Here is a 13270-nt window from a genome sequence, read left to right as displayed (position 1 = left end):
ATATTTCTGAACCAAAGGTCCCCTCTGGACCACTGCTCATTAGCATTGGTTCACCTCTTCTGCATTAGATCCTCTATTTCACTTTTTAAGCCCTTGCATATTTTTCATGTCCACAGCATGCTGCAGCAGGAAGCTCCATACACAAATTGCACTGTGGGTGAGGGGATGGAGAGGAAGATGCTTTTGTTTGTATTAAAGCCTAAAGCCTGCTCCTTCAAATTACACTGGGGAACCTTTAATGCTTTTATTTTAGTACATGAGATGTTAAACGGACAATGCTGCCTTGAACTTCAGAAACACAGGCAAAGATTTATATACCTTGACGAACCAGAGGGCTAAAATAGGAGGTTTATTTCCTAAAAATTTCATTTTCCTCTCTACTGAGAACTCCAGTTTGGTACAACATATTACTTGCAGAATGGCCACAGAAGATAGTATGCGACGTTAGGCAGGGATAATCACAAAAAGCAGTGGGGGGAAAGAAATACTTCCCTATTAAAGAGAACCCTGTACTTTGATATATACTTTGAAAGGGAGAGAAAACATGACTTGTAGGCAGAGTGATTGCTTGGGACTTCAGGGGGTTATTTTTAAAGCGATAGGATGGTTTCAGAAGGCAATTGAAATTCCTTAGGCATCCAGCAAAGCCAGAGTTCTCACAAGTTAACCTTCAAGGATTTATGCATTTTCTTCTCTGAGGAAAGTCGCTTCTGGAAGCTCACATAAAGCAAACACATAGGCAGAACTAATACAGCAAGGCAAGATCAGAAAGGCCAATAATGGCCTCAAGGGATTCTGTGGAGGTGGATATTACTTTAAGTAATGTTTCAGATCAAAACAATAAAGAAGTTTTCCAAAAGATGATTTAAAAGACTATTAAATACTGCTGCTGCTAGTAAATGCTTTTTTTTCCTCCAAGACACATTGCAAATGAAAGATGTGTTCTTCAGCTATTTGATTTCAGCTGAATGCAGCTCAGTTCGATTATTTTATTTTAATAGGTCTCTTGCTGGTTTTAGTATTCCATTTTTGTCCAATGATATGATCACACTTGATGAATACTAGACATTTTCAACTGTAATGTGAGAGACAAATAATGCAGCAATTCCAGCCATTACCTTTTGCTGCCATATTCCTGCTGCACATCCCCCATCCCTTCTCCTCTGAACACCCACAATTCAAAGGCAGAACTAAAAGGCATAAGTGGCCTTGGTAGTTGAGTTATTACCATCTCAACTGTGCTGACGAAGCATCATTCTGAGTCCTTCATGCCTTCTGTATTAGCAAAGTTATGTGGAGACCTGCCCAAATACCGCACCATCTCCATCAGTGCGCATTTGGAAGGAGAGGACAGAAATCCCCAGCTGCCAGCAGGCAGAGGGAGTGATCAGGCTCATCTCTGCCTTTCTATGCATGTGCAGTGCCACAGTACCAGCTCTTTGTGTCACTGCTACTTCCAGCTCCTGTGTTTTCGTGTTAAATATTTGGCACAGAGCTAAAAAATAAAATTCAGCGGAAATTGAGATGAACTTCAGATTTCTACATCTTCACGATTGCAGAGAAGTTCCAAATGCCTTTTTGCATTTGCAAAAGCCATTTTATTGTGGGTTTTATGTGTTCCCCATCTCTCCATCTTCTGGGCGAGGGCCAGGAGATTCTCTTGACTTCATACCTACACCATACAATGAGGTTCGTTCTGTTTTGAAGTAGATAGCATGTCGTCCTACCCTCCTCAAATAAGAAGCACATCTCAACTAGACTGGGGTGAAGGGGTTCCCTAATTTTCCAATTTTGAGTTAGACCCAATACACATTTTTGGAAACAGCTGGAAGCAGTAATATTGTTTAATGTTATTATAACAACAACTGGTTACTTTTAAGTTATAAAACGAATAGCATTTTCTGCAATGGGAAGCTCAAATACCAGTAATCTGTTGTCTTTGTCAGGATATGTTCTTAACAAGTGCTTTGGTGATTTTGGAAACATCCTTTGAATATCAACTCTTTGGGAAAATTTCCAGTGGATCATCGGTCTTTCAGTTGTCACTGCCCCCACCCCAGAAACTGTTTTCTCCTCCCTCCCCTATTCATGGGACTTAGCCACACAGACACTCACATCAAATTTAGCTGAGAGGAAAGAGATGTACAGACGATGCATTGGTGCACAGGTGCCATTAAAAGTGACTGCCCAACAAAAGCTGTAGTTTAGGTAAGTTCCAGCTTCTGCGTAAAGATTCCTCTTTCCCTTGCTATATGCAGCATCAAGGTTTTTTGTACTCAGAAATTTCACGTGGATATTAGTATCTTAAAAACTCCTTGGTTTGCCTCCTTCCCACCTGTGGATACGTATCCTGGGTGACTACACCCCCTCTCAGCCAGCCACTGAGATGGTGGTTAGACTCGTTTAATCACGCAGTAGACTTAACTAGAACTAATGAGGGAAACGCAGCATTTTACTTTTGTTGTGCCTGAAAGTATTCTGTATTTTCACGGTACCTCTTCCTCTACAGCTTTTCAACCAGCATGCCTAGTGGGTGCAACCTTGTTCATCACATCACAAGGGCCGGTTCTAAACAATTCAGGAACCACTTGAGAGTTGAAGTTGTCAGAAAACAGTTTGGGGAGGGAGTTTCTCTACCTACCATGTTGACGGCATCCTGGTCAAAGGGGTTCCACTCTATGTTCTGAGGATAATGAGCCAAAACTTTGGACTTGAAGGTTCTCCTTAAGGGACTCTGGTCGAAATTCTCTCCTGCAACAAATGAAGAAATAATGACTTGTCACAGCAGTGAGGCTTCAGAGAAACCTGGCCTGGGCAGCTTTCTTTCACTTTTTTTTTTTTTCTGAAATCTGAGGGGCATTTTCACTCCCAGCAGATGTATTACTTCTAAAAGAGAAACAGAAAAAATGCACATTCAGTCTGATCTTACCCTCCTTCCGACAAAATCTTACTACAGTTGCAACACAGCTTCCAGCTTAGTACTTATGGCATGGAAATTTATTTTTAAGAGAAAAATTACTGCTGGAGTTTTATAGAAAAAGACCCTGCAATCAGCTGAATTCTCCACCCTCCCCTACAGCTTGAATATCTAGAGATGGCTTTACTTAGACATTGAAAGAGCACTTTCCCCCAAGTTTGTTAGAAACTGTCTTATGGTCAATAAAAAGTATGAGCACCTCTCAGCTATTATAAATTATTCAAGGATTCATTACAGATCTTTTTTATACCACAAGTCCTGTGTGAAGATTAAACATTTATTTTTTCTACATCAAATTTCAAGGACAGACTTTTTCCACACAAAGAATCCAGCAAGTGCAAAGAGCAACACTGAAATTAGACTTCAAACAGAAATGCATCCAGTTATCAGCATACAAAAAGCGTATTTCACAGTGATATTCTTAATGGAGTTTTCACCACTAGGCAGTCTGCAGTATGCAACACATTAATCAAAATAAGTTCTTAAAATCTATTAATTATATTACCATCTACTACACTTTTCTCAGGTATCAGGTTAGAATTTCAGGCTTCTTGCTTTAAAGACTACAGGTGGGTCTTTCCTGTTCAGTTCCTTTCTCACCTGAGAGAGCTGAATGGGATGAAAGCCTTAAGTTCACAATGTGAAATGTTGTTCACCAAACCTTACTTTGCACTCAGAGGCTTCCTTTGGGACTTCTTGGTGTTACCTAGATACTTTTAAAAATACATTACTGAAATAGAACTGGATTTCTTTTATTTAAAAAAACCACCATTATTTCTCTTTATACTTAAAGACAGAACCAATATTCCATTAACGCTTTTAATGAGAGGTTATTTTGGATGAAAAAATACTCAATCTTTTGGCAAGCTCTAAAGGCCATTCACTGTTCCTGCAGAACAGTTAAACTACAAGTCACTAACCTCACTAACCCCTCTCTGAAGGCAACATGGACTGCAGGAGTACAATTGATGCTTGCTGAGTTACATATGACAACTCAACCTTTGCGCAGCTAGCAGCCTTTGCGTGATGTTGCAAAATTCACAGTTCAGCAGTTACCCAAAAGTTTCTGAGGCCACAGCCATTTGGCACACGCTCTTTGCTCCTTGCGAAGCACAGTCTACACAATCATTTGGCTCAGAGTGAATTAATCCATGGCAATTTCTTTACAAACTGATAATTGAAAGCTGAGATTCTCAGTCTTTGCCTGGCAGAGCTTAGAATCTGCAGATAATTGCAGGGAACACAAGATAACAGAGAAAAACACAGTGGCAGTTCACAAGGTAAAAATTATCCAGGCAAAGTTTTAGAAGGGTTGAAAACCATTTCTTGTATGAAATCCTTAATACATCTTCAACGCAGAGGGCAGAACCTGCACTGTCTCTCAGGGGCTGCAGTGCCAGGGCCATCACAACACAGGCAGGCGGAGGAAGAGGAGGCGAAGGTCAGGCTTTTCTTACACCAATGCCAGCTGCCTGCTTGGTCAGGAAGGGGAGGTGGAAGCTTATGCCGGAGCTCCCCTCCACAAGGACACATGTAGGCAGGCGGAAATTCCTCGAGATGCGTGACTCGGCTGTGCTGGGACTGCACCTCGCTCCGCTGTAAGAGCCGCTGCACCAAGTGAGCTCGGGAGCCAGGTGGAGGAGAGCTAACCAGCTCTTCCAACAGCACTTGCTTTCAAATGCATTCAGAGAAAGGGTTTAAAATCTTCTCCTTCCCAAGACATCTCTGAGATTTTAAAGATACGGGCATTTTTATTCAGTGGCTTATTTTTAACACAGCATTTCAACACATGCAACATCATTATTTTTTTCTCTAACACTAGGTCTGTCTCACTTGATTTAGGTGGGTAACCATGGGGGAGAAAAGCAAATAAGCTTCTGCAAGGTTATTTTGTGCTTGGGAGGAGAAAAAGTCCGAGATGATGCAACGCTGCAGCCATATTTCCCGGGGCAGGAATAAATGGATATGGTAAGATGTGAGGAGCTTTGGCAGGGGAATCCAGCCTGCTTCTGGAATTGCTCAAGGCAAACCAGAAATCCAGCAAAAGTGTATGCATCATAGAAATAAAGAAAACTGAAGGTATCAGCTAAATTGGATCAAATTAAAAGACATGTTGGGGTTTAGCTGATGAGCTCATCACATCTGCCAAGTTGGACCAGACTTGCCACTAGCTGCTATGGCAGTCCAGAGCACAAGCTCAGTGAAGGAACCTCTCCATGCTCAGTTACAAAGCTCAGACTGAAGTACACAAAAACAGAGACCATTACTCTATTACAGAACATGGCAGTAGAATAACGTCTTATTTTGGACCAGAAGTTCTTTGCAGAGGCATTAGAGATAAAGATATAATGTCATCCACTGATTCCTGAAGTTTCACAAAATAAAAATCCCAACAGCAAAGCCAGCAAAAATTCTCTCTAGGTATGCACTTAAACATAATTGGCAACATTTTTAATTCTGAGTATCAAACTGTAATTAATGTGCTTGCATAATCAAATAAATATGCATGAGGTTATTTCCTAATTAGATCTTCAATTTTTCTCACATCTGACACAGTTTACCTTACAACTGTGAATTAGCAGAAAGGCAGATATTTGATGCTAAATTTGTTTGCTTGCTTCTACTAAAAGTTTGAAGAGCATCTGGATGACTTAATGAAGTTCTCCACTACTAACAGCAAGTGATTGCTGGAGTCCAAATTTCTTTAAAGGTTTCCTTTTTCATGAGAAAAACTAGTTACTGTGATGGATGCTAACTGGGTAATTTGTGTGGTTCAGAGGCACTCATCACCTCTGCAGTTCACCAGTTGAGCCCTTCACAGGTTCTTTGGGGGCCAGTTTTCCACTCTGCATCGTATAGGTGTTGTAAAAACACCTTTTGCTTGAAAAATAGCTCCCAGTGATGACAGTCAACAACTAAATTGATTAATCATCTGATATTAACACACAACTGTAAATGGGACTCCAGTAGCAATGCACATTAATCACATCATTTACTGCTTCTAACACCTGTGCTCACTTAGAGGCACCAAAGAAACTGGGGCAGGCTTTGCCCCGTGTGTTGGCTGTGCTCGGGACAGCGCCGCTTCCAGCACACCTAAGATGTGTCATCTCAGGGGATGTGGCTCTGTGCGCTTAGATTGAATGGGACAGCAAACCGCCCAGCTTTCATCTCAATAACTTCCACGTGCACCCAGAGGTGGAGGGTTACATACCCAGTAGCTTTACCCACCTGTTCTGGTAGCACAGCCTAAGCTTGTGGTGGGGCAGAGAGGGCAGCTGCTGCATGGTGCTAGGTGCTGCCTTGCCTTTAACCTGTCCTCTGGCCTTACAGCAGCACTGGCAGACTCTGGAAGCATGTCAGACTGCTCAGAGAGATTTGGAAAGCAGCCCTTGAAGGCTTCTCCATGGGAAAATATCCTCCTCTCCTAGTTTGGTGGCTCAATTACTAACTAACCCCCCAGATAAAGTTGACTTATTTCCAAGTTAGACCAAAAATTACATCACTGGGCATAGAAGAGTGGGGAAGGCCTTGTTTTTTTGCTGGTCTTGTTATTGAATATCCTTCGTCTCATTTTCCCTATAAACCACCCCCCCCCATTTTGATGGCCAATACTCTGGCAGCATCTGGAACCACTGGAGAAGAACAAGGCGTATTTGCCAATAAACCACTGTAATAATGAAAAACTGAGGGTTTCAATCAGCTTTTGGAAATGACCAATGATTTGTATGCTGCCACAAATACTCGTGCAGTTGTTTAGACACACACACACACGTCTAAAAAGTTTTGTTTATGAAGCACAAGCATTGCTTTAAGAAATCCAGCTTTCCAAAACCAGCAGTAACAATGCCCTAGTAGGCTGACAACCTGGATTCATTTTATCCAGAAAAGTAAATGGCACAAATAACTTACCTTTGCAGGGTCTCTGCAGGGTTTGCATTTTACTACTCCGGTGGTTTTAAAAAGATATAAATTAAAGGTAAAACACACACAGAGAAAAGACAATTTTCTCAATCAGTGATCACGAGACAAAAGAGAAGAGCCAAGAAGCCACACTGGAGTGAATCAATCTGTCATTAGCTCAAAAGGACACGACATCACACCCTCCATACAAAGCTGCCTCCTAGGAAGCCAGGCAGAGTAAGCTTTTAGAGAAGATACATAATTTAGGAAACAAACAGTACAAGGATACGACAGAAAGCAGCCTGCATGTCAGGGTGAAATGTCATCATTTGGCCAAACCAGCAGGAAACACCCCGACTCTCACCAAAGTGAGAGACGTGGACCGCAACAGCCAGCTCCACACTGACAAGCACCTGGAAGAGAACCACAGGGAGCAAAACCTTCTTGGCAAACGTGAGAGAAGGGATCTGCACCGAAGGGTACTTGGTATCAGCTCTCAGCCTTGGTAGTTCTGAACTGCTGAGTCACACACGGCAAATAAATTTATTTAGCTGTTATTCTAGGCAAACAGTGAATTTTCATTAAATCTACTATGTGCTTTTAAGTCCTTGCTTGCTAACTTCCCAAACAGGATTAGCAAGGCACATTAAAAATGAAGCGAGTATCAAATGCGAATTGAATCCATATTCTAAAATATTAATGGCCAGATAACAGTACTATTAATACAGACAGAAACATCGTATTTGATGTGTGGTACCCATTCATGCAAACAGCAAATCTCATAGGGTAAGCTGTCTCTCAGAGGCAAATTAAAAATTTGGTTTTGAATGGAATCCTTTTGCTTTCAGGATATTTAAAAAAAAAATCATTCACATACTTTTCAAAATTGTGTAAAATATGTCAGACTCAAGTTCTATTTCAGTTGGATACTACATCCTACATAACAGTACTTTTAAACAACTTGTGACTTCCCTTTAAGACATTTACTTTTAAAAGGACATTTAGTTTCAAATTAAAAGCAAATGGTGAAGTGATGGATGCTAGACCAAGAAAAACTGTGCTAATTTCATTTCAAAATGAAAAGATTTCTCAAAATTAGAAAATAAGCCTGATATGTGTTTTGGATGAAGGATATAATTACTAGGGAAATGCAGCTACACTTGTGAGGTTGTCAGTCATGATGGCTTTCATATGAGTGATCATATTTAAAAAATTTAGCGATCTTAAGGTTTAAGCAGATCTGTTTTAATTAATTATCACAGCTATAACGGCATAGAAAAATATGTACCAAATAGGCAGAGGCATCCTGTACCCACTCCCTCTGGTCCAGGGAATGCGAGCTATCTGTCACTCCTTCCAAGCTCTGGAACGTAGACAAGAATGCTTGTGACCACAGAAATAAAAATACCTTTTATTCCCTTAGAGGAACATACTGGGAGCACAACTATGCGCAGTGACAACCTCTTTGATATCTATTTCTAATTAAAAGTGTTCAACACATCCAGCTATGTTGTTTCCCTGTAGACTGAACTTTGTTAAGCATTGGATAACTGGATGACCCTGCATGAGAAGCAAGTAACATACAACATGCAAGTGAGAAAACAACGTGGGGACAGGAATAATAGTGCTTGGCTGGGGAGCAACTAAGCTGTTAATTGTTGGGTTCAGGAACCGGTTAGTGTAAGTAGTGCAGAAACTGTGCTCTGCTGCTTTTCTTCTGTGCCTCACCATGACACCAAGGTGGCAGTGGCAGGCTAGTTGGAGTTCAAGGACATTAATTCAAAGGCATTATTTCTGACCACATATTCTCATAATCTTATAGTGGAGAAGGGAAATTTTATGAAAGGGAAGACTGGGACACGGCAGACCAAACAGTTTTGATTCCAAAATTTTAAAAGCTGAGTTGTCTGTAGGAAGTGGCTTTTTGGGGGGGCCAGGGAAGAGGGAGCAGGGTCTAACCTACCTCTTGCATGTTAATATGTAAAGGAATTGAGGGATCATATTTAAGCAGGAAGCCATAGTGGGTTGTGTACCCTACCGATACATGTAAATGACTTGGCTTTGGGGCGGGGGGGGTGTGTGTCTGTGTGGACCTCACTAACATTGCTATTTAAATCTAGACTGCAAAACATGGTTCCTTGAGGTGTCAGGAACCTTTGGGTCTCTGTAGCAGAAATTGGTGGAACTGGACCTTCCAGTACCCTTTGTTCACAAATCCACAGAACTAAGCCTAGTTGGATTTCTGGATAAGTATCCTCTAATATGGCCTCATGCAAGATACTGTTCAGTCTTTATCAAGCACACAAAGATCTAGCATATTGTATATCCACCAATATACCTGACACCACTAGTGGCATCCATTGGAGAAGGGAAGCACATCTGCCAAGAGAGCTTCAAGAAATAGAATAAAATTTACCAGATATTGATTTAAATTAAGTAAAAGAATGAAAAAGTCCAGGGGTCTTGGTTTGTTTTTGAACTCTGACCCTTAATTTGATTCAATGGGAGTTGGAAGACTGAAAATAGAGAGAGAGAGAGGGAGGGCCTGGTGATTTGTTTTGTCCTTAGCCCCTCTTTACCTGAGGTTTTGTCTGCAGTATCTGAGCTCTTGCCATGGAGATCTGCTTCTAGCCATTTGTACAAGACTACACAACATAACAAACAGAGATAAAAAAAAGCAAGTATGAACAAAATGAAAAGATATACAAATGTACTGGGGAAGGGAAAACATGGGAAGCAGACATTAAACACTCCCCCTTGCAACCTCTCTTCCCCCCACTACTGGCAAAGGTTAGAACCACATGATACAACCAGCCACGACTGTATTACTATAAAGGTGTTGAATGCAATGATAGACATTGTAGAAATACTTGTCAAAATTAGTAACAGGAGATTAAATTCTCAGTACTTCAAACACCATGCTGCTGTACAGCTTCCCTATTATGAAAGACATCTTTGTTCATATATTGAGCCATTCCAGAGCTTGTGAAACTCAGGGGGAAAAAACACCAGTTCTTTAACTGGTGTTGAACTAAACCCAAGAAGTTTTCTTTAGTATAATACTGTTTGCTATGTTGTTATACCTTCAGTACTGTACTGCATGCCATTTTCAGGACTTACTGAAGTTACCTAATAGCTCTATTCATCATTTCTGTCTCATAATAGGGTGTTTTTAGACTAAAATTTGAATAAATAAGCTATGTTTAGAACTTGGATGAACAATTTTAATCTCTTCCAGTAACAGCTACCCCAGTAGGCACTTCTAATGGAAGAGCTTCCCGCTAGCATGTCTGACTGAGGTTTGTTCCAACTGGTTTGCTCATCTCCTGCAGAAAAACAAAAATGTTTTCACAGACACCATGGCATTCCTTCGCCAAAGAAGTCCCATTTGTAAGCTATGCAAAGGCATTATGCAATCCTCCTCAAGTTAAATCTATTTTTATAAACCCAGAGCGTATATTAAAGCTGCAATGCCATTGACCTCTCTGGTCATTCAGTTTCTAGGTGTGAATTCAAAGTATTTCCACCCCGACGTCCTACTTGAGCTGTTAATCCAGGCACCAGTTAGAGGACCCAGATAATTCTGCCAAGGCTATATTTTCTGGGAAGGCAGCCCTCGGCAGAGGGCACAGGAGTTCTTTCAATAAAGATTTTTAGATGTGAATTTGTATTTCAGGATAATGTTCTCATTTCTTTAGGAGGCACCTGAAGATAACCCACATTCAAATGTGCAGGATGTTTTTCCACTCCAGGCGTCTTAAGCTATTTCATTCTACCTTTGAGCTGTTTGAACTAAAAAGTTGCACAAATCTTTAAATTCAAGGAAACAAAACAAACAATTGCCAGAGCTGGAGACTCCCCTTGCTAATGGCCCATACCCACGCTGCCTTTACAAGACTGTCTGCCAGGCTGTCCTCACAGCTCTCTCCAAAAGTCCTTTACAATATTATCATTCAAAGGGAATTTGGCACTAAGCTTCCACGGACTTAGCCACCACCTCTGCAATAGGAAGAGCGAAAAGGAAGGATGTAACAACTCGTGAAGGGATGCATAGCCAGATGCACTGGGACAGGTTCTGGTTTTACTACCTATTTCAGTATATTGACCATTTATCATCATCAATCATATGGCTAAACAGTCACAGAAGTTACGTAAAAACTCCTGCACGAGAAGTCAAATGACAGAAGATCATTGACAACAGTGATATAAATACAGAGCTATGAACACTATTGTACAGCCTAATTTTTTATACAAACACAATGTAATGGAATACAACTATTGCCACAAACTAATTACACTTAGAAAAGGCTCAGTATTTCAAAAATCCTTTTAAAAAGGATATTTGTTCACCTAAAAGAGTTATTGTACAAGTATAAATAAAGAGAAAAAGGCTCTAACATGAGCAGTTTAGTTTGCCATCATCCTTTCCTTTTGACCTTGATTAAAATACTTAACTATCTGCCTACAGAGTAACATTATACAGCACCAACACTGTCAGCTTCTTAAAATAGCCCCAGGTCCCAGCTGCCAAAAAAACCACAGACATCCCACTACACTAGCAAACAAGTATGAATTACACCATCCCTGTCACATAAAATTGCATCATAATCTTGACAAATCCAAAAAGTCATGACTTAAATTATGTCAGTTTGGGTGATTTTTTGCAGTGGGGTGGGGGGAGTTTAATAAACAGGTACGCAAGGCACACTGCTTCTACACTATTATCTTGGAGTCTGTCCCCAAAGGCTGGAACGTATTAGCAGGAAACAGTGGAGCAGGTATAAAACTGGACCTGTACTTACAAATATAGGGAATTAGTTACACCTCAGCGTTTATTTTCTCTAGAAATCAAGGTGTATGGAATTCACTCATTCTGTTTGTGCTGCCACACTGCCTTTCCAAGCATGGGCTCCCAATCCACTGCTAGGCGGTATACAGAAAGTGTCCCCCAGAAATCCTTGGTCTATCCTGTTTATATACAGGAAGTGGCATGTTTTCTTTTTTATTGCATTTTTATATTCAAATCTGCTGTTCATTTTGAATACTTGATATGCAATAAATGAGCTTTCATTCAATTACTAATAGAGAAAACAATCTGAGCAATAATTAAAAGTTCATTTAAATTTAAGTTTCATACATCATTATTCTTAAATCGCCTGCTAACCTTTTGGTTAGTTACATAGCAAATGAGCAATGTACATAACCATATGAAACTGAAGGGTTTAAAATCCATCTCTCAGTTTCCAGAACAACTTTAACGATGGCAGAGAAAAAAAATATTCAAGCAAGAGCAAGACACCAGCTCAGGTCCTTAAACACAGCAGGATGCCAAAGCCCGTCTGGCAAGGGGATCCCTGGCTTCCGAGCAACAGGCACCTGACTGCAGCCTTGGGCTGAACTGCCGAGGAAGTGAAGGCATTTTAGATGCCATCACATCCTCTGCAAAGTTTGGAGAGCTTCCTGCTCATTGCAACACCCCTTTCCCACTCTGCATTTCACAGGTTCAACCTCCCTCTGTGGACTTAACGCAAAATGAGGTATCCAGTCGTGCCTTTTGCACAGGATCCCTTTCACGCTTGTGCTTTCTACTCATTTACAAGGGCAGGATCACATTCAAATATACCTGATGTCTGTGTTAAAACATGATGCCACATTCTCAGACTGGTTTTCGAAACAGGCACTCACAAAAATAATTTTCAATTCAAATGAATCTTAAAGCAAGTTTTGTCCTCTAGTCCACCGGGACAGAGGTAGTACAACAGTCTTGTCTCAAGATCTGCTTTATTACAGTTGGCATTTCTGGAGATGAGAAAAGGGAAAAACAAAACCCAACTCACAAACAACCAGAATTTGTCACCCTAAAAATCCCTGTACTATTAGTGTTTAGGTTTGTGTGCAAGAATGCAGGAAAGAAAGGGGAATTTTTCAGTCAATTTTGCTTTGGGATTTTTTTAGTACAAGAACAAGCAGCTTTATTTTTACAATTACAGTGCATTCAGTTATCTTTTAAAGCAGGCTGTATTAAGATAGATTTTTTTAAACCACTCTCCAATGCACATAATATCATGCACCAATATTAGTCTCCCTTGACTCATCAGGATGGCAAATTTCAGGTGTTTTGATACTTGAAATTAGAAGCAGTTTCACCAAAGCTGTGTTTATACAACAGCAGAGTGTGAATAAATTCACTGATAACACCTTCTGCCACTGTAATTAAGCTCGGCTTGCAAATCAGTACAAGAAAAGAAAGAAGCTTAATTTGGCCTGGGCCATTTTCAGCACTAATCAACTTTGACGTAAACAGAGCATGAAGATGCCCGTACTGCAGCTTGAATAGTCAGCCATGCCCGATATGGGGTTTTGCTTTTTAGCGGCTTTTTTACCTGTCTC

The 13270-nt window shown here is 40.6% G+C and overlaps 1 protein-coding gene across 6 annotated transcripts in view; it reads right to left on the bottom strand.

The window, feature by feature from the left end:
* Positions 1-13270, bottom strand: part of DENND5B (DENN domain containing 5B) — a 119765-nt gene that overhangs the window by 60847 nt on the left and 45648 nt on the right. For 3 of the 6 annotated variants that reach the window (XM_030040812.1, XM_030040813.1, XM_030040816.1), the window contains exons 2-3: positions 9460-9525; positions 2642-2751 (exon numbers count right to left, since the gene is read on the bottom strand). In XM_030040812.1, the coding sequence (XP_029896672.1) occupies positions 2642-2751; positions 9460-9525 (176 nt within the window). The remainder of the gene's footprint in view (positions 1-2641; positions 2752-9459; positions 9526-13270) is intronic. The other 3 variants (XM_030040814.1, XM_030040817.1, XM_030040815.1) reach the window with 1 other exon arrangement.

The sequence above is a fragment of the Aquila chrysaetos genome, chromosome 17, assembly GCF_900496995.4.
Source record: "Aquila chrysaetos chrysaetos chromosome 17, bAquChr1.4, whole genome shotgun sequence".
Classification (NCBI taxonomy): Eukaryota; Metazoa; Chordata; class Aves; order Accipitriformes; family Accipitridae; genus Aquila; species Aquila chrysaetos.
This window is presented reverse-complemented; position numbering and strand designations above follow the sequence as displayed.